Source organism: Copadichromis virginalis, linkage group LG17 (assembly GCF_057382275.1).
Source record: "Copadichromis virginalis isolate Kocher_CV1m ecotype Utaka linkage group LG17, C_Virginalis_male_GT1.1, whole genome shotgun sequence".
Classification (NCBI taxonomy): domain Eukaryota; kingdom Metazoa; phylum Chordata; class Actinopteri; order Cichliformes; family Cichlidae; genus Copadichromis; species Copadichromis virginalis.
In genome coordinates, this window is record NC_140634.1 from 20,204,211 (window position 1) to 20,225,714 (window position 21,504).

Here is a 21,504-nt window from a genome sequence, read left to right on the forward strand (position 1 = left end):
AAAGTCTTTTTTTGTTTGTTTTTGTTCTGACGTACAGTCTGAACTTTGTGAATTTATATGCACAGAAGTGAGTATTTCAAAACTCCTATCAAGCCAAGTTTAATTAAAAGAGTAGTACTTAATAAAGTATGTTTATGCAAAAAATACATTTTCCAACTGATAACAATGAAAATACGTTTTAAAATTTGTGAAAGTGTTTATGTGTTACACATAGGAAGTAGCATAACTAACTTGCATAATCAGCTAATATTATGCCTAAAATACCCTAAAATTCATATTTTGCCTCTGATAAAAAGTTAAGTGTAAAGTTACACAGCCCAACAGGGTTAGATCCACTTCAAAGGAAGGAGCTAACAGAGGCTAACAGCAGCACCCCATACCAGTTGGTGGCGATAATCCACCATTTCCCTGTTTGCCAGCCACCAATAAAACGCACAAGAAGAAGAAAGACGCCGACGGCGCTGCGGCTCCTCCCGTCAGTCAGCGCTGACTTGCGGTTAGATTGGTCCGTTACCTCCGCCTCTGCTTCTCCTCCCCGGAGGCATGGTATCGCGGCAAAATTAAGCCTCGTTGACGCAGTTAGACAGCAGCAGAGACTCGTGAACAGGTGAGACTTAAAAAGCTTTATTTGTGCAAATCTATTTTTTCCTGCAGCTGACTGTTGCACTTTCTGCTACCTTTGCATTAACACCGGCTTCCATAGCTAATCGGTGTCTTTACCGCCAAGCCTTAGAAACTCCTGAAGACCTGTCACGAGGTCCATGGAGAAGTTATCCTCATGCGTACAGGCTCATCTAATCATCCGAAGAAAAATATGCCCGCATCTGAAGTACATGTACGGATTTTAATACGCCTCTTTCAAGACGCCATCTTTGTTTTGGTTCTGAAGCAGTGGCGTAGTTTTGTGAAAATAATAAAAATAGTCTCTGTGAATATACTTTATCCCGTATTGTTAGAAGAGTATTTGAGGATTAAAAACGCTGCTACGTGTTTGGATATGTCTTTTTGAGTTGTTCAAACATGGCATAGAATTTCAAAATAAACGGTTAGATGAGGGACTGAGGATGCTGTGAGTCTGTGGAAGCCTGTTAGTATGGAGGGCCAAACTCAGGAATAAATAAATAACGAAAATAAAGAACCGAAATATGATTGAAGAAACACATTACTTATTATTATTATTATTATTATTATTATTATTATTATTATTATTATTGTTGTTGTTGTTATTATTGTTACTTTTTCAGACTTATGGTCTAATTTTGCATGAATATCTTTGGTGATGGTTGGGACATCTTTAAAAGGTTACAGGTTAGAGTATAAAACTCATAACAAGTTTCTGTGCAGGTAAAGTTAATTTTGGTGTTATTTAATCAGGTACAAACACATTGCATGTTTTGTATGTACTCAGTAGAGCCATGCCATCCAATGTGGAGATCAAAGCCAAAGTGAGCGACCTGACACAGTTTGCCCAGAAGGCGGCTGAGCTCAGCCAATCGGAGGGGACGATCATCAGGCAGCATGACACTTTCTTCAGCTGCAGCCAAGGACGGCTGAAGCTGCGAGACTTCATGGTACAGAGAACAACCGATGAGGTTTAGAGAAGTTTAAAATACAAAAAATTACATTTTTGGTTTTTTTTGCTCCTTAGAACGGGTCAGGTCAGCTGATCTTCTACGAGCGTCCGGACACCGATGGACCCAAACTGTCTCGTTACTCCATCACCCCCACCAGTGACCCACAGAGCCTCCAGGTAAAGCACCAACATATGTAACTGTTAATGAAATTAGGTAGCGTAGGCCATGCCCCCAAACCAGAGAAATAACTTAAATCAAGATTTCTCTGTGAATGTGGATTTTGTTTTGTTTTTTTAATTTACACTCGGACCGGCGGCTGCCTGGGGTCTCTCCTCCTCCTTCCTCCTCTTTCTCTCATCCACCTGCTGGCCTCCATCACGCGTGCCTAGGGTTGCCGACCCCTGCAGTAGACCAATAAAATTGATAAGTAGTGTATATATATGGTATATATTTTTACCGGTTGTTAAGAGACATAATGTTGTTTGTGCACTGTTCTGTAAAAAAACCATAAGCAACGTAATTTGTGTGTCACTGATACGTACGTATACTTAAGGCGCTGTTCGAGGAAAAAAAGCATTTGCAGTATGTATTTTTGTATGTTACCATCACGTTTATGTTACCTTACGGATGAAATTAAACGTTAAAAATCCTCACGTGTAATATTTCTGTGTAAATATCTCATATTACGAGTGAAACGCATACGGCTTAAAATCCAGTGCGGCCTGAACAAGTGCAAAATTGATTTTCTTTCTAAAATTACAGCATGCGGCTTTTAATCAGGTGCGCTCTGTAGTCCGGGATTTACGGTAATAATTGTTTTTGATAGTACAGCCAAAGTGTAGAATGAGAGGGTGTAGAGCTGTAGAGGGAGGTTAAAGTTGGGGCTACAGATGAAGCTAGGCATACAGCAAAGAAAGAGATGGCAAAGGCTCATACTGAGACTGAGGAAGAAGTAAAGGACTTTTATTATTGGCTAGGCAGACAAATCAAGGTGATAAGGATGTGCAGCAGGCTAGAGTGATTAAGGATAGAGATGACAACCACTAAAAAAAGAGTTGCTTAGATGAAAGGAGTACTTTGAGCAGCTAACATGGATGAAGTTTGTGTTTGGAGTTTTACAGTGAGTTTGGGGACGGGGACAATAACAAGCTGTTGAAAGACAGCTAGAGCTACTGAGGTAGTTAAGAAGGCTATTTAGAGCAGTGGTGGGAACTCCAGGCAGATGTCTTGCAGGTTTTAGATTTCACCCTGGGTCAACACACCTGAATCAAACAATTAGTTCAGTACCAGGCCTCTTCAAGACATGTTGGGGAGGTAATTTAGCCCCTTAAATCAGCTGGCCAGAGTGTGTGTAGCAACCCCTGGTGGGCTTTGAAGGTACCGCATATGAGAAGCTTTATAATCAGTATGTTTAAAAACAAAAAAGTTTAATTTTCAGATCTTTAATTTATTTTTGACACTGAGCTGAAAATTCAGCATCTTGTGTATTTGGATCTTTAAGTATATCTCAGTGGCAGTAATCTTAATAACAGTAAATATGTTTGTGCAGGTTGTCCTTTCAGAAGCCCTCGGGGTCAAAGGTGAAGTAAAGAAGGAGCGGCGGCTGTTTCTGATTGGTCAGACCAGAGTTCACCTGGACACGGTAGAAGGACTGGGTCACTACATGGAGCTGGAGGTCAGCAAACCTGTCACCTTTACCTCGAGCTATTGATCAGTGAATAATCAGAAAACCGGCTGAATATCTGCTAATATCAGAAACTTAAACTGTGTGAAATGTTGTGCAAAAAGCTTAAAAAGCTTCGATTTCACCAACAAAATGTGCTTAAAGATGACACGCTGTGACTTTAAATGCGGTTCCTGTTGGTTAATGTCAACACGTCAGCTACCCTCTCACATAATGAAGATGAAAAGAAATAAAGACCTGATGGTAGTGTAAAGTGTGCACACTTTATATGTATTAAAGTCAAAAACTAAATTCTGCTAAAACTTAGAACTCTGTCGCTTTTTTCATGGACTTGGGTTGAATTTAGAGCTGGGCGATATAAGATTTTTTCATTTCAGGCGATAACGATATCTATCACGATATAAGCCAAATAACTATATTTGTAAGATTTAAATGTGCCGTTGCTCACAAGTAAAATGTGAAATAATCAGCAGCTTGTTTTTATTTAAATATTTATTTCCCATAATAAGTTCAACAGGGTAGATGTACTTAAGGAACATGAGAATTTTTCAGATAAATAAAGGCAAATATTGCAAACTACACAAAAGGCAGCCGCTAAAGCGTTTAAGTTTCAAAATAGAACAAACAAAACAGACTAAACTGTCAATTCCACTTAGAAACAAAATATTAATTCTAAAAATAAATCTTAGTTTGTTTTACAGAAGAACAGACAAAACTGACTAACCTTTGTCAATATCAAATAAACTGAGAACTAAAAGGAAATTCTCAATCTCTCCTTGTTGTATAGCTTAGCTTTTCAAACAGTTTTAACAGTTACTTTAGTCTGACAAAAGCCGAATGACGAATTAGCGCTTCCAGTCAGAGATTGAGCATGCACCGGTTTATTGTATTTCCAGACTTGCTTTCGGCACAATTTACAGTGCACGCTACTCTGTTTTTTGTCAGACTTGAAATAGCCGAAATACCTTCACACTACGGAACTTCTATGGCTCTTCCGTTCGACAATCTCTCCGGCATTGGAACCATCATCGGTTTTCTCTTCGGTAACCTTCAGTCACGCTCTCGGTTGATTTTTCTCTAGTCGGCACACTCATTTCCTCCATTACCCGGGCGGCACGGCGGCTGGCTGCTTCCCAAACAAATACACATGTGTGGCTTGGCACTTGTGCTGTACGTAACAAGTCACGTGACGTGACGCTGCGGCTGTGATTGGTTCGGCTCTGCGCTACTTAACCCTTTACAGCCGATCGGAGCGGGCACGCTCTGTTTTGCGTAACTATTTTTAAATCCCAGTAGCACTGCAACCACGTAAGCTAGCGCCAAAATTTTTTTTGCATATGAAACCGGAGGAGTTGTACTTACATCTGATGCCATCAACTTGTCCTCGGTCACGGTTTCCTTCCACATAAAGCTTTGCAAAAACTGCATAAAAAGCGCTTGCAGGAACAAAAACATAATATTCCAGAAACACGCTTTACCGATCCAATCAGCTGGTCATAACACTTCCTACGTTGGAATAGACGTCAGCGCGAACTTTTGCATTTCCGCCATTACCTGCCCGAAACCGGAAGTGACGTCATTTTCGCGGAAATGTAGTCTTTTTTACTATCAGGGCCTCAGGGCCTATACTTGTCTTTTTAAAAGTTATCTTTGACTTTATGACTTTCTGTGTCGTTTCTGGGATGCTTAGGACTCATATTGCACTGCTGGAAATAGTTTATTTTGATGCATATGCTGCTTTTTTGCAAATTTGCAGTATAATATTTATTTTCGTTTTTCCTGCAGTGTATAAAAATTGGTGTAGTTCAAAAATAAAACTATGAAGACACTCAAAATAAATTTCATGTGGTGGGAAACTATTTTGTGCAACTTTTTTGTATTTACAGTTTTGAGGGATAAACCTCTTAAATTTCTCTAACTACAAATATATGTTAAAAAAGCAAAAACGATTTTCAATTTTTTTGTAGTTTATTGCACTTTTTTGCAATTTATGTAATTACTATGCACTTAATGAATACATATTATTAAAATCTGGGCTATAATGGTTGTATTGATGTATAGCAACTTGAAATGCTCCCAAAAATGGCTCCACAGCATGTAAAAATATAATATAAGCTCTGGCGGACTTGGTTCTATGGTAGGTCTTAAAGGGTTAATTTGGATTGGCTGTTCTTCTTTTCTTTTTTCTTTTTTTTTTTTTCTTTTTAAGAGGACAAGCGAGATGAGGTCTATCGCAATAGTTTAACTTTTCTATCGAGAAAAAGTTATTTCGCAGTACATATCGTTTATCGTTCTATCGCCCAGCTTTAGTTGAATTTATACAAAAATCTGAACACTGATGCAAACAGTTCGTTTGATAAGTTTAAGCTGGTGAGATTTGGTTAGGCAGGAGAACTGAGGAGCACTGGCTGGATCAGACCATTTCCAGCGGTGTCTGAACATATTTTAAACCCATCTTTGCTTCAGGGGGACAGAGTTCATGATCGTCAGCATTTCTGACATCGTGTTAGATTTATTTATTTATTTTTTTAATAGCTGTCAGATCTCAATCTGAAGGGCTCTGAGAGGACAGGAAGTCCTCAGTGAGTTGATGGTGAGTTCTGTGCTGAAATGGATCCAGAGCTCTGTAAGTGAAAACCTGCCCACTGAATAATCTGTTGTGTGTTTGTTCAGGTGGTGATGCGACCAGAGCAGACTGTGGCAGAGGGACAGCAGGTGGGGTTTAAACGGTTTATCTACCAACAGATGCAGCCCACAGTCTCACACTGTCTTTGGAAAAGACACATTTTTGTCTCCCTTTATTTAAATATTTATTTAATTTTAGGTTGCTGAGGATCTGATGGAGAAGCTTGGAGTTTCTAAGGAGAGTCTGGTGACCGGAGCTTACATGGACCTGCTGCTGAAGGAACACAAAGAGATATAAAACAAACACACACCTGAGTTTCAGCTGCAGTGGTGTGATTGTGGTAGACTGTGATCTGTTAGTTTCCGTGAAATGATTCATTAAAATTCATAATGTTTTTGTATGAAATCCTTTTTTAAACTATGATTTATGTTTTTGTTTTCTAAATAAATGGGCTCCTGTTCAAACAGAGCTGGTTAATGTATGAATGGGTGTGAACTAGTGAATTGTACAAAGTGCTCAGAGTAAAAAAAACAACAACAAAAAAACGCTATATACAAACCAGTCTGTTTACCATTTTACATTTAGCTTAAAGCTTTAGTTACTCATAGTTCTGTATATTGAGATTATTATGGAAAGTAAATGCTAAAAAAAAATCTGTATATAATAATCAAATTTGGCTTTTGTGTTGGAGAAAAATATACAAGAGTGGTCAGAAATTTACATCCAGTCATGGGTGTGAATGTCAGGAGAATTTTTTTAATGATTTCTTTGAACTTTTTCTATGGGGGAATGATTGTAGAGCATACATCTTTAATGACTTTAAAAACAAGATTTTCTTCAATCCACAAAGGCTCAAATACAGGGAGTGCAGAATTATTAGGCAAATGAGTATTTTGTCCACATCATCCTCTTCATGCATGTTGTCTTACTCCAAGCTGTATAGGCTCGAAAGCCTACTACCAATTAAGCATATTAGGTGATGTGCATCTCTGTAATGAGAAGGGGTGTGGTCTAATGACATCAACACCCTATATCAGGTGTGCATAATTATTAGGCAACTTCCTTTCCTTTGGCAAAATGGGTCAAAAGAAGGACTTGACAGGCTCAGAAAAGCCAAAAATAGTGAGATATCTTGCAGAGGGATGCAGCAGTCTCAAAATTGCAAAGCTTCTGAAGCGTGATCATCGAACAATCAAGCGTTTCATTCAAAATAGTCAACAGGGTCGCAAGAAGCGTGTGGAAAAACCAAGGCGCAAAATAACTGCCCATGAACTGAGAAAAGTCAAGCGTGCAGCTGCCAAGATGCCACTTGCCACCAGTTTGACCATATTTCAGAGCTGCAACATCACTGGAGTGCCCAAAAGCACAAGGTGTGCAATACTCAGAGACATGGCCAAGGTAAGAAAGGCTGAAAGACGACCACCACTGAACAAGACACACAAGCTGAAACGTCAAGACTGGGCCAAGAAATATCTCAAGACTGGTTTTTCTAAGGTTTTATGGACTGATGAAATGAGAGTGAGTCTTGATGGGCCAGATGGATGGGCCCGTGGCTGGATTGGTAAAGGGCAGAGAGCTCCAGTCCGACTCAGACGCCAGCAAGGTGGAGGTGGAGTACTGGTTTGGGCTGGTATCATCAAAGATGAGCTTGTGGGGCCTTTTCGGGTTGAGGATGGAGTCAAGCTCAACTCCCAGTCCTACTGCCAGTTTCTGGAAGACACCTTCTTCAAGCAGTGGTACAGGAAGAAGTCTGCATCCTTCAAGAAAAACATGATTTTCATGCAGGACAATGCTCCATCACACGCGTCCAAGTACTCCACAGCGTGGCTGGCAAGAAAGGGTATAAAAGAAGAAAAACTAATGACATGGCCTCCTTGTTCACCTGATCTGAACCCCATTGAGAACCTGTGGTCCATCATCAAATGTGAGATTTACAAGGAGGGAAAACAGTACACCTCTCTGAACAGTGTCTGGGAGGCTGTGGTTGCTGCTGCACGCAATGTTGATGGTGAACAGATCAAAACACTGACAGAATCCATGGATGGCAGGCTTTTGAGTGTCCTTGCAAAGAAAGGTGGCTATATTGGTCGCTGATTTGTTGTTGTTTTGTTTTTGAATGTCAGAAATGTATATTTGTGAATGTGGAGATGTTATATTGGTTTCACTGATAAAAATAAATGATTGAAATGGGTATATATTAGTTTTTTGTTAAGTTGCCTAATAATTATGCACAGTAATAGTCACCTGCACACACAGATATCCCCCTAAAATAGCTAAAACTAAAAACAAACTAAAAACTACTTCCAAAAACATTCAGCTTTAATATTAATGAGTTTTTTGGGTTCATTGAGAACATGGTTGTTGTTCAATAATAAAAATTATTCCTCAAAAATACAACTTGCCTAATAATTCTGCACTCCCTGTATATACAAATGCTCTCATTAATATTTAGTTAAATGTCCCTTGACTAGACACTTCGGGTAACATCAACAAACTTCTGGAATAATTCAGACTATATATTTGACCACCCAGGCAGAACTGGTAGTTAATTTACATTGGCTAGTTTCCTCGCATTCTCCTGGCTTTTAAGTATAGTTGACTATAGTCTTTGTTATTGTAAGGTCTTTACTTTATAATAAAAATGCACCGTGAGGCAGTTGTGATTTGATGCTAGATAAATAAAATTAAGTTGAATTCAGCATATTTTCAACAAGGTTTTGGGAAGCCCATTCTAGAAGCTTAATGTTAGCCAGCTTTATCCAATTCAGAACCAGTTTTGATATGTATTTGTCCTGCTAGAACACCCGACTGTGTCCAAGTTTCAAGCATCTAGTTCTTAATTTTAATTTAATTTAATTTAGTCCTCCATTATTCCACACACTTTGTGCAATGTACCAGCCCATAGCATGATGCTACCACCACAGTTGGTACAGTGTTCTATACTGTGCAAGTTTCAGTGAGTCTCAACGGTGTTGATTGTAGAGCAGAGACTTCTTTCTTGGTACGCACCATCTCAGTCCATGGTGGTGTAAAACTGGCTTCATTATGGACCGTGCTGCTGGTGTTCCAGCACTTTCCAGTTTATAACAGGCTTGATCCTTGGTGTTTCCTGGGTCGTTCCTGAACATCCTAACCAGTTTCCTCTTATCTGAGGGTGAGAGTTTGGGTCTTCTTCTAGACCTTGGTAAAGTTATACATTTTAATAATTTGTACTTGCATTCAGCTGTTTGAACGGATGATCTTAGAATCTGCTGCTGTTCAGAAATGGCTCCAAGAGATCTTCCAACTTAAGTAAATCTAGAATTCTTGTTTTTAGATGATGAGTTCCTTGAACTTTTTAATTGATCTGAGTATTGATCAGTCCACCGAGTGCTGTCAAACAAGTCCTTTTTATGCTGTAAAGAGAACCTACCATTTGCAGTTAATCCTGATCACTGATCAGAAGTTAATAGTCCTTGGACCCATCAAGTTAAAAGACATTGCAAAACCCTCAATATCACTTAGAAAAATTTTTTTGAGTGTATGTATATATTTGAACCTATGTGGATGAGAGATTGTTAGGTATTTTAGTACCATGGTAGCATTTACTGGATATTGTTTTATAGTGACATTATGCAGGAAAACTCTGTCATTCAATAAGGCCCCTTTGTTTTAGTTATTTTTCTCTTTGACCCAAGAATTGATGTGTGAGAATCACAGGCTGGTACAAGGTTGAAATACCACAGAGATCACTCCCTCAGCTACATTAGTTTCTTAATCTTTTAGACGCCTGTTGAAGGCCAAATGGTTTGTTTCAGATTTCACTAATGAAAGAACTCTTTTGTGCCTTGAAAATATGTCGCTGAGATAATCACAATTGTAGCTGAACTAATAAACTACACAAAGGATGCTTCTTCACCCAAGGGCAGGAAGACGCTCCCTTATCTTGGTCTGTACTGGTTTAAACTGATAATCTGCTGTCTCATGAATTTTACCCTCTATATAAACTGTTGTACTTGTGAATAAAGTTGAGTCAATTTGGGAAGACAATCTAAAGCAGTCTCTGTTTTCTTGTTCTCCCAAGCTGCTCCCGAGCTCGTACTAACACGCTGAATGGCATGCTTGAATATTACTTGAGAATATATTTGACTGTGTTACAGACTAAGGGACATTCTCTGCTGATAGACGTCCACGCCTCGGAGGAAGCCGATCCACGGAGTAGGCCCTGGAAACCGTTTCCTTCAGAGATCATTCAAAATAAATTCAAACTTGTGCACTCAGGTCTTGTTTTTTATAGTCATTATTGATGCATGCTGCACAGTCATTCGACCATCGAAAAAGAACAGTTCCAAGTATTCACATTGATGCCAATGATGAAACCATGGCCAAACAGTATAAGGTGGATTTCACTGTGATACATGGTGTAGGTTTCTTCCTCAGTAGATGACACTGTTTTATGGCTGCTGCTCATTTTTATTTTATTTTAATCAAAACTGAGTTGAAAAAACCTTTTAAGTGCTCACTTTAAAGCTTTACCCTCAATTGCAGTACACCTGGAAACACCTCGTATAGCACATGTTAACAAGGTGCTTAATCTCCCGTCCATGTGCTGTTGCCATGGTAGCGAGCCGATCTGCCTCTTATTTAAATGTAAATCCCCAAAACACAGATATTCAGCTCTGTGGGAAACTATTTTTTTCCTCTTTCTTCCTTTAAATCCAGCTTGGCTGGAAAATCTCCTGAAAGGTGAGGAGGAAGAAGAATCAGGAATTTCAGGAGGTTTTTAATCTGCCACAGGCCTTATAACTCAGATCATATATCAACCTTTAACCTGCGTGTATTTCCTTTAGTTAGACAACAGGAAATGAAGGTTTTGTTTTCTGCTCTGTGCAGTTTTACCTTGGAGCCAAACATGCTGCAGTCCACCAGAGAGCGCTGTGGTTCTTTAACAGGCTCAGTGGCCTGCGGCCCTGCAGTTTAAGAGGTTTTCTTCAAGCCTGCAAACTTTTCTCAAAGCGATATTAAAGACGTTTTAGTGGGAAACTGGAGTTAGTTTTGTGGTACTGAAGAATGACCCACAAAGAGCATCAAGGACTAGCACAGATTAACGGACAATACAACTTTATTTAACCAGAAGTTGGCGTGAATTTCTGTATAATCACTTCCCTTTGCATTAGAAGGGCACTGTGACGCACCAATAGCAACTTTTTCTCTGTGTGATTGGAAGATAAAGAACAAGTTCTGCACACAGTTCTGCAGTATAACCACGGACAACAGGGGGGAAAGGGGAAGGTCAGGATGGAGAAGGTTGGTGTGACAGTGCGGCAGATGCTCAGGATGGGATGATACACTGAGGCAGCCCCTGAAGTTAGTGGCCCAAGAAACAAGAAGAAGCACCACAGTCAGTGTAAAACATGGACAATATGAACATGATGTCACCTGTTGATTTGTGAAGTCCTCTTCTGAAGCCTTGAGTGTTTTCAACGTCACCATCTTGATTGTTTGGTATTAGTCCTTTCCTTTCTTTGAATGGGCTCACAAACTCATCAGGAAGGTATTTAGAGAGGTTTTACCGCACATTTCTATAGGACCACAAGACCTTTTGCAGCCACAAGTGTGGCCCCCTGGTGGCCATTACAAAGAATACAAGTCTAAAACAAGAGCATAATTATTTCTTTTGGCTCTTAAATGTACAAACAGTATTTAAACTTATCTGTTCATGTTTTCTGATTTTGAAATACTTCAGATTTTCTTCTGCCAGTTACTGTGAACACACCGTTGTAGGTGTGCCTTGGATCCACCTGTTTGTACTCTCCTTCCTCAATATTTGAACCTTAACACTGGTCAAAACAACTGTTTATTGTTTGTTTATCACAGCTGATGTCTTCTGCCGCTCCCTGCCCTTAACTTTAGGTAGCACGTCTGTCTATAACACTGAAACCAACATGTCTCCATGTTAAATGATTGGAAAGTGCATATAAAGAGATTTATTCGGGTTTTTCACCCAAACATGGAACACTTCAAAACATTTTTGTCCGGGTCAATCGTTTACGCCCAGATTTAGCTTTCAGAGGAGGTCTGTGGTGACGTGTTAAACTCCTCAGGGTGGCGCTCTGCGAGTGGTGCATGCATATAGTATGGCTGAGTGACGGGTGAGAGGTTTACATGTGAAGAAGGGGAAAGAGTCATGTGATTGTGGGCCACGTGCACTCTGATTGGTCGAGTGTCTTGAAATTCAAGTTAAAAGTGTGTGATTTATTTATTGTTTTTCCCACATCCATCTTTAAATGGGGCTCATCATCATCATCATCATTGGATGAGAGTGATGATGCTCAGATGCTGAATTCCCCCCCCAACCAGGTTTCATCGTTGCCATGGTGATGGGGCCGCTCCTCCACGCCCACACTGCTTACCCCCTCTCTCTCTCTGCTCTCTCTCATGCTCACAGCGAGCGAGCGAGGGAGAAAAGACAAGGAAAAAAGAAAGAGAGCGAGAGAGAGGTGTGTTTTCTAACCCACGCATTGGAGTGGGAGACAACGTGCACACTCACACGTGCACACACACACACACACACTTGCATCCACAGTGTGTCATGCTAGCAGTGTGTGGGCTGAGCCGACCAGCCTTCCACTCATCCTGCTTCTCTCCCTCTCTCTCCCTCTTCTTCTCCTCTCTCTTTTTGTCTCCAGATACTCCTCTTCTTCTTCTTCTTCTTCTTCCTCCTCTTCTTTTCTCCTCATTTTCCATCCTCTCCCATCCTCTCCTCCTCTGTGTTTCTCTCTCCATCTTTTCTTTTCAGTTTATCATCATGGAGAACGAGTCGGCAATCTTCTGGGTGAGTCTCTCTCTGCAGCGCTCTGTGTGTGTGTTTGTGTGTGTGTGTGTTAAAGGTTTGTTTGGATGATGTTTCAGCAATATGTTTGCAAGTGTGTGTGTGTAGGTGTGTGAATCAGTAATTTGTAACTTTAAAACTCACGATTCCTTTTATTCACACTTAACCATTTTTACCTCTTCTTATCATATGTTTCCTTCCCTCATCCCTCCTTCCCATCTCTTTCCTTTCCCTAACTGTCTTTCATCTCCTCCTTTCTATCTCTTGGTCCTTTTTTCTTTTTTCTTTCTTCATACTTTTTTCTCCCCCCCCCCATTAGTTTCCTTTGCCAATCTGTCCCCTTCCTCTTTTCTTTATCCCCGTGTCTCTGTTTTCCATCTCACCTCTTCTGTACCTTACCTTGTCTGTTCCTTCCTTAATTTTTATTCTGCTTTCTTCCTTCTTTCCTCTTGATTCCTTTACTCTTCTCATGTCCTTCTCTATCTATCTTTTAATTCCTTTACGTCTGCATACCGCCTTCCCCTTCTCTTCTCCTCTCCTCTGCTTTCCTTTCCTTTCCTCTCTTGTCCTGCCTTTTTATTTCCTGTTTCTATTTCCTCCAGCATCACTTTACTGTCCTTTGAGTATGTGTGTGTTATGTAAGCGCAGCTGTCAATGTGTAGGCTGTAGTCTCAGACCGACCACCTAAACACATGATCCCCTCCAGCCCATCCCACTAAAAAAAGAGAAAGAAAAAACCCCACTTAAAACAGGAACAGGAAGTAGATCTTCTTCTAAAGCACTGACTCTCTTTGACATCTTGTTGCTGTCACAGCTAGGTGGTTAAAAGCTGTTGTGAAAGAAATTTATATCACAAATTAATGCGAAAAGAAAGTGTAATTTAAAAAATTATAGAGGCTGATTTTTTTCTGGAAAGCTTTGGAAAAACTCCATTCTTAAATGCCAGATCGTGGTTTTGAATGAATGGTATAAATGGCGTTCTTCACTCATCAAACAAGACAAGACATCTGACATCTGATAATTAATCCGGTTTGCAGTTTGTGGAAGCTGGCTTGTGACTGAAGCTGGCCAGATTTTTAAAAATCATACCTTTCCTCTGATATTGATTACATTCTCACATCGTAGAGACAATGTTAGATTCAATTCAAAGACAGTTTCACTAAGACTAGCTACTAGCAGCTAACCACAGCTAACAAAAATAGCAGCAACAAAAAAGCAGCGCTTTCAGACAGAAAAATTCAGCATATCCTCAACAACTCACCACAGTATAGTTGTCATCAGTCAGAAGTGACTTGTATCAATGACTTGTATCAGTTCTGACTGATGACTCCAGAGTAAAGAGTGTAGAGACTTCTCACCCAGCATTAACAGCTGAAGTAAGCAGTGGACTGACAGCCTTCCACAAATAGGGAAAATCTGCAGGTTCCAGTACAAACAGTAGTAGAAACACACAGGTTGGCTTAAGCTATTTTGGAGATTGAAACATTTTTGTCATACAGCAGCCATCTTAGCTATTGTTATGCACTTGAACTGGGAGGGGTAATAAAGCAAAAATCCGCTGATCCACTGACATCTAGTGGTGAAACTTTTACACATTAGCAATTTTAGAAACCTGTTTATTTCTTCTGTAAAGTTAGACATTTGAATGTAGGAGTCTGTGGGGACTGGCTGTTGCAGCCAGCTTCAACTTTTTTAGTTAACCTAATTGTTAAAAAGGGTTGTTTTGTTGTCCATTAAGCTCATTTACATTTCTCAGAGGAGTGATTACACTATTAGAATTTATTTGTGTGGAAAATGGTGAAAATTGTAGTTAACAGATGTTTCCAAAGGTCCAGCTGTGTGGAAACCTCCGAAAGGCCCCGAACAGGCTGGCCTTGGCCACGCTAACCCCCATTTAGTCCATGAAGGCCCTGAGGCCAGAAACACTAATTGTCTTGTATCTTTGTTGGAAAACATGTTTGAATTGGCATTTGCATTTACAGTCTCTTTGAGTCTTTATTGTCCGTTTGTCATTCTGTGGTCTTTGCGGTTGTTTTTGAGCCTCTTTTTCTCAATATTACATCTTGTTACAGCCTTATATTTGATATTGATATTTTTAAATCTTTTAATGGTCATGCTATCTTTAAAAGTATCTCTGTGGTGATTTATGGGATAGAACAAGAGTGTCCACCCTTGGGCACTCTTGTGCTGTTGTTGATCCATGAGACAGCTGCAGAGAGATGTTCTAACATGCAAAGAGCTGAAATTAAAACAACCGTTAAAAACAATAAAAAGTGTCCACTGTACCCACTGTCTGAGCTTTTTGGTCTTTGGTGTCTTTTTCTCCTCTTCTCCTGTTCCTGGTGAACTCCTTTGTCTCTTCTTTCCTTGTTCTGGTCTACTAGTCACCCATTTAGAATTAGATTTGCATCCGGTGTGCAGTTCGCATTTTGGAGGACTGCACAGGAGCTCATTTATGATGAATAAAAATGCCTCTCCATAGGCTCTCTGTAAGCAAATTTCTCTGTAAATAGTCAAAACAACAGTAGCATAAGCTAAACTAAGTAGTTTTTAGTACCTAAACCAAACCAGGTAGAGTTCAGGAACTAAATCAAACTAAGTTTTTACATAAAACAAATCAGCAAAGAGAAAAACACATGCCTGACATACATACAGTGTATTCTTCCACCACCTAAAGTGGGCACTGTGGGGCTGTAAAACGAGGCCTTTATCTCTTGGCTACAGATATTGCTGCAACCACTTCGTCAGGGCACCGATGCCAAGTGATGCCTTGAGTATAATGAGAAAACGCTGGATGCATATGTTGAAACAATATTATGTTATGTCTCGAGATCAGAAATCGTTGTTTGGTTTTTATCTTTTCCAATTTGCTGTGCTTTGTCTCATTCAGGAGAAGACACTGATGCTCATTCAGTCCATTGTATCAGATGCTGTAAGAATTCTTGTTCTTACTCTAATGTGAGAAGTACAGATTCTCCTCAGATTTTAGGTTCCCAGTGATGTGCGAAACTTGACAAGATAAAGTGTGTGTCAGAGGGAGAGAAATTCAGTGTGTATTATCAGCTCCTGCTATTGGTTACCATGGTAATGGCCAGGGGAGCTGCATTTCCAGGACACACACACACACACACACACACACATCTTGTTCACACCTTACAATAAAAAGCATCTTTGGTGATCTGACCACAAATGGATGGATGGCTTTAAATCCAGCTGTGAGCACACCTGAAGCATTCAGACGTGCTATCAGGATGTGGCTGTTTATATTCAGAGCGACACATGTGGCGAGAAGTGCAGCAAGAGCGCAGATACATAATGAATGCAAATGCAGTCAAAAGCTCTCTCAACTGCTGGGAGAGGACTGAAATTATCATCAAATTAAAGTCATGAATTCAAGATTCAATTTAGGGATGTTTTCACTTTGGTTCGGCTAAAACAAACTGGTCTGTTTGCGCAGCTACTTCGACTCATTTAGGCGAGTGAGAAATCTCATCTCGTATAAGGACAATTGTTTGAAATTCAATTCTGGATTTTACAGCAAGGCAATGAAGAGAAGCCAATATGAGAGAAATATGATGTCTCTTAGTACTCTCACAGCAGCATTTTCGGATCACCTGGAGGCTTTTTCAGAGAGCTGTTAGGACTTCCTGATATTAAGGATAAAGGCCATTTTTCACTTTCATTCTGAGACAGGGTGTTCCTAATTTTGACAAATTAAGTAACTGAAAGAACGTGGTCCTCCAGATGTCTTTTGTGTGCGAGTTAAAGGATATGATGACTCCAAGATTCCTTACAGCATCACTGAAGGCCAAGATAATGCATCCACAGTGACTATTTGATTGTTAAGTGTGACGGTATTAACCTTTTCTAGGTCCATATCTTCTTTTATTTCCCAAAAGTAAACAAGGACAGAGTTAGCACTAAGAGTTTCAAGGGCCAAAACCTATAACAAGTCCAATAAAGTTTCCAGATATTATAGTCAAACATAGAGGCCAGTCATCCGTGAAGGAGATAATTTAGTAGGTTGAGGTGAATTGGAAGTTTGGAAGTAAGCTAGCTCAAACAAAAACATAGAGAAGTTGGTATAAACCTTCAACCTTTAAAATACTTTTGTATTTTGTTATTTGGCTGATTTACGGTAGCGTGAACCTGTACGCAATCTTAAGGAAGGCGCCTCTTTGCTTATGAGGTCAGTCAGTAGTAAACCAGAAAGGATATAGGCTCCAGGTCGGACACAAAGGATAAAATAAACAAACTAGTAAGCGCCTTGAAGCAACTGTTGTTGTGATTTGGCGCTATATAAATAAAATTTTATTGATTTGAATCTGGAGAGTTAGCTAGTTTGGCTGGTTTACATATAATTATCTCTCATCAGATGGCTAACATAGAAAATAATTTTCAGTGTAAGGGTTAAACTGCACACAGTGAAACTATATATTCTGAGGTTCAATCAGTGAGGTACAGCAGTGGCATCATAAGTTCCTACTGCCATCACATATCAGCACAAACACCATCCCCAGAGTGGTTTGGTGTGACATGCTGCTGTGTGGTTTGGTCTACTCACTGTGATAAAACCCTGATCCTCAGCCTCAGAAAGCTTAGAAGCCCTGATAGTGATTCTTTTATGAAGCATGTGTGGTAATGTACACCATGACTTTTTAAAAACAGGAGTAGTCCTAATAAAAAGCTGGCGAGGCAGAGTTTTTAGGGTTTGTGGTCTATACAAGTTCAATACAATATTTTTTAGTAGTAGTTGCAATTTTGATTTAAAAAAACTATAAGATTTCTAGTTTTTTGGTTCAGAATTTGCCTCTGAGAGATAATAACTTTATTGGCATAAATTAAAAAAGAGAGTTGACAAAGTTTCTTGACAGACATCACACAGTATGGCCAAAAATAAAACAATAGTGTGAATGGGAAATTAAAACAGTACAACTCTCCATAAAAGTATACAGCACATTTTTAAAATGATACACTAGCAATTACAAAACAATAAGATATGATAGAACAATAAATGTCAGAAAGAGCAACGAAAGAGAGAATGCATCATATAAAACACATAAATATGTGATTTTTAGAAGCAATTCTGAGAAGTCACACTGATTTCAAAGGTAGGTCATTCCAAAGTCCTGATGGCAAAAACATCATCTACTTTAGATTTAAGTCTCAGAACAGCCAGGAGGGCTAAGGATCTAAGGCTTTGAATTGGCTCATGTGGGGTCAACATATTTGCTATGCAGCTTGGAGCCAAACCACATCAGGCTTTAAAAATATCAGTAAAATCTTACAATCAATTCTAAAACCTACAGGGAGCCAGTGATGAGAAGCCAGGATCTGGGTGATGTGACGCCATCTGCTTAAACCAGTAAGAACCAGAGCTGTTGTATTTTGAACCAGTTGGAGACGAGTGACATTTCATTTATACCAAAAAAACAAAAGAAAGCAAAAGTAATCTAACCTGGAAATAAATGCACGGACAACTTTTTCACAGATCACATTTTGAAAGCACTGGTTTAATTGTGGCGACAGATCTGATTTCGTTGAAGCAAGACTGGAAGACTTTCCGGATGTCTCAGTTAAAGTTTAGGCCTGAGTCAAACTGTAGCTTTAAGTGTCTGGCGGTTGGGTACATGTTAACATGTGTGTTGGCATGATGGCATCCCACAGTTGCTGCATACTTACATACATCCATGATGGAAATCTGTTGTTTCACCACATCTAGTGAGATCTGGTGACTGTGGAGGCCACTTAAGTAAAGTGAACTCATTGTCATATTATAGCGTCTGTTATAATGGAAGACTGGGGGGGTCTTCCCACTAAGACCCCCAGAGTGTGTGTGTTGCCTATAGCCATTACAGCCAGCCAGCCACACCTTTCTCATGTTCTCCTGAGGGAGACCTTACCTTTGTAACATGTTGATACAGGTATCTACCTGAAACTGACACATGTAGAGCCGTGGAGACCTGTCCTGTGTGGTCTTGTTGTTATGCCAAATAAAAGCCTAGTGTTCTACCTACCTGCCTGGACTATGAGTTATCTGGTTGTCCCAGGCTAACTAAGAAATTAGTTTGAAATGATAGGAGCTTCTATGACATGGATTGTAATCCTGCTGGAAGCAGCCATCATAAGATGGGCGTAGTGCGGTCATAAAGGGATGGACATAGTCAGCACCAGTAATCAGGTAGGCTGTGGGGTGTACAGGTTTCACAGTTGCTACTAAGGGGCACAGAGTGTGCCCAGAAAATACAAGGTATGATGGATCCTTGTTTTCATTTTAGTTATTCAAAATTCTGTAGCAGAAATCAGACAAAGCAATATTTTTCCAGTCTTCAATGTCAAATTTTGGAACTTGTGTGAATTATAGCCTCGGTTTTCTGTTGTGGCATCTGGTGTGTCGTTCTGCTGCTATCACCCATCCACCTCCAGGTTCGACATAAGCATTCAGAGATGCTCTTTTATATACTTTGGTTGTAACAAGTGTTTGTTTGAGATAGGGTAACGCAGATAACCACTTTGATTGTATGGGAAAATCCTAATAGACAAAAAGATAGCATTTCTTCCCCGTGGTTGGTTCGAACTTCAGTAGGTCGTCTTCACCATTTCTATATACCTAGAAGCATCAAGCTGCTGCCATGTGATTGGGGTATTAGACACTTCCGTTAAGAAGCAGTTGAACATCCATCCATCAAGTCAAAGCAGAGAAACTCAGACCCTACACCCTCTTCTAGCTCATCCGGAAATTCCCAGGCCAGCTATGAGACATAATATATCCAGCATGTCCTGGATCTTCCCTGAGTCTTCCTCCCAGTAGGGCATGCCAAGAACACTCACCTTCACCTAGGACAGGGGTGTCAAACTCAAATACACAGTGGGCCAAAATTCAAAACTAGAACAAGGTCGCGGGCTAACGTTAATATTTATTGAAAAATATATTCCTCCAGATTTAAGAATGAATCTCTTCTTATGGACTCAAACAAGTTTTGCTGAAAAACTGAATGTGGAACAAGCAAAGCTTAATACTAAACAATGTATATATTAGCTGTATAATACCAGTAGGCCAGCTCTAATAGTAATTTGGTATGGCTTCGCGGGCCAAATGTAATTAGGCTGCGGGCCAAATTTGGCCCGCGGGCCAGAGTTTGACACCTATGACCTAGGAGATGCCGATTAGGTATCGCAGATATATGCCCTAATCAATTCATTTGTCTCCTATCGATGTGGAAGAGTAGCAGCAGAGCTTAGGTAAATCAACAGCTTCACTTTCAAATTCAGCCCTTTCTTCACACCAATAAACATGTACAGTATGCGGGGCCCCAATCCATCTTTTAATCTCTTGACCTCTGCTGGAAACAGCACCACAGGGTAATCAATATATTTTGGCATAATTTCTGGACAGCTGTTGTGTTCCCTACTTATATTCAGATTTCACATACTCAAACCGTTAAAAGCACTTAAAAGTTTCAGTTGGTTTTGTCAAATCTGTGGTTCATAAAGGCCATCAGAAAAACAAAACAATCCCACAGTAATCATCCCAGTATGTTTCTCTACAAGACGCCTGTTTGTTATTATTCATGAAGTGATTGATTTGCAGGCGAACAATGCAAACTCACTACAGGCCTAAAGGGTAACTATAACCCTAAATTAGACGTGAAAGTGATCGCTACTGTTAGTCTTTGCAGTCGTCTCTGAATAAACTCTAGTGTCTACATTTATAAATAGAAGGAACAGTCTTTCTCTCTGAGCAACAGTGCAGCTCACTGATGGTTTTTTTGGACAACAATGGAGCTCGATGACACAGAAAAGACATGTACAGACAACACTTGTAAATAGGGTACATGCTGTGCTGCGTTTGGTGTTGTGATGGGCTATAATATTTTTAAAAATCTCCAAAGATCGTTTAATCCACACAGGATTTGGGGGGGATTTGTAATGTGTTCATCACATAATGTAACAGCAGGTTTTAATACTTCATGTTGGATGTGAAATATATCAAATACAAATTAGGACACAATTAATGTGGTCTTGTTCGTCCATGTTTATTCGGACTGTGAGTATTAGACCTTTTTTTTTAAGTACTTTTAGTTCTGTTCTGTAGTTACAGCTAAGGAAATAACAATGAGGCTTCTCAAAAAGATGTAAATAGAAGAATATGTGGATGTGTTCTTGTTCAGGTATCAATGTGAGGACTTCTGTAAGCGTTTGACCTTCTGAGGACATTTTGTCAGGTCCTCGCTTTCTTAGAGGCCTGTTTGATGGTTCAGGTTTAAATGAAGTCACATCAAAGCAATTGTCAATGAGGGACCTCAAGAAGATATACAAGAATATGTGTATGTGCATGTGTTCTTGTTCAGCTGTGAGAACTAGTGTGAGTGCGGGGACATTTTATTGGGTAATAATGTTATTGCAGAGTTTAGTGGGGTTTCAGGTTAGAATCAGGTTACAGTTAGGAAAATGTGATTGGATGAAATCGATGTCAATCGCCCAGTTAATTCTCTGGAAACAACATCAACATTCCTGGATGAATAGCGGGAGGGTCTAAACTTTTTCAGTAGCGTTTGTCTTGGTGTTTACCTGATGAGCATCAGTAAAAAAAAATATAGTAAGAAATATACATTTTTAGTGTTAACCTTTTTTTCCATTTTATTACTCTGTGAGTATTAACCCTTTAAAACCGGTCAGAGCGGGCACGCTCCGTTTTGCATAACTATTTTTAAATCCCAGTAGCACAGCAACCACGTGAGCTAGCGCAATAATTTTTTTTGCATATGAGACCGGAGGAGTTGTACTTACATCTTATGCCATCAGCTTG

The 21,504-nt window shown here is 39.8% G+C and overlaps 2 protein-coding genes across 5 annotated transcripts in view; both read left to right on the forward strand.

Annotated features, from left to right (window-relative positions):
• Positions 1 to 404: 404 nt before the first annotated feature.
• LOC146689340 (uncharacterized) lies at positions 405 to 6,365 on the forward strand. 2 transcript variants are annotated; one of them, XM_085437138.1, is made up of 6 exons: positions 405 to 607; positions 1,409 to 1,571; positions 1,649 to 1,750; positions 3,124 to 3,249; positions 5,932 to 5,973; positions 6,083 to 6,365. In XM_085437138.1, the coding sequence occupies exons 2-6, from the start codon at positions 1,416 to 1,418 to the stop codon at positions 6,179 to 6,181; spliced, it is 525 nt and encodes a 174-aa protein (XP_085293264.1). In that variant the 5' UTR covers positions 405 to 607; positions 1,409 to 1,415; the 3' UTR covers positions 6,182 to 6,365. The 2 variants fall into 2 exon arrangements, with proteins under 2 accessions (XP_085293264.1, XP_085293265.1); XM_085437139.1 differs by having other exon boundaries at positions 1,412 to 1,571.
• A 6,059-nt stretch (positions 6,366 to 12,424) lies between these two features.
• shank3b (SH3 and multiple ankyrin repeat domains 3b) overlaps positions 12,425 to 21,504 on the forward strand; it is a 69,696-nt gene continuing 60,616 nt past the window's right edge. For all 3 annotated transcript variants that reach the window (XM_085437414.1, XM_085437415.1, XM_085437416.1), the window contains exon 1: positions 12,425 to 12,698. The gene's annotated coding sequence lies outside the window, so the exon portion shown is untranslated. The remainder of the gene's footprint in view (positions 12,699 to 21,504) is intronic.

Bases quoted from the DNA above. Each gene is read 5' to 3' on its own strand.
- LOC146689340 (XM_085437138.1), top strand. From the start codon at position 1,416: ATGCCATCCAATGTGGAGATCAAAGCCAAAGTGAGCGACCTGACACAG. The intron at 1,572-1,648 runs GTACAGAGAACA...TTTGCTCCTTAG, and splicing joins TGAAGCTGCGAGACTTCATG to AACGGGTCAGGTCAGCTGAT. The intron at 3,250-5,931 runs GTCAGCAAACCT...GTGTTTGTTCAG, and splicing joins GTCACTACATGGAGCTGGAG to GTGGTGATGCGACCAGAGCA.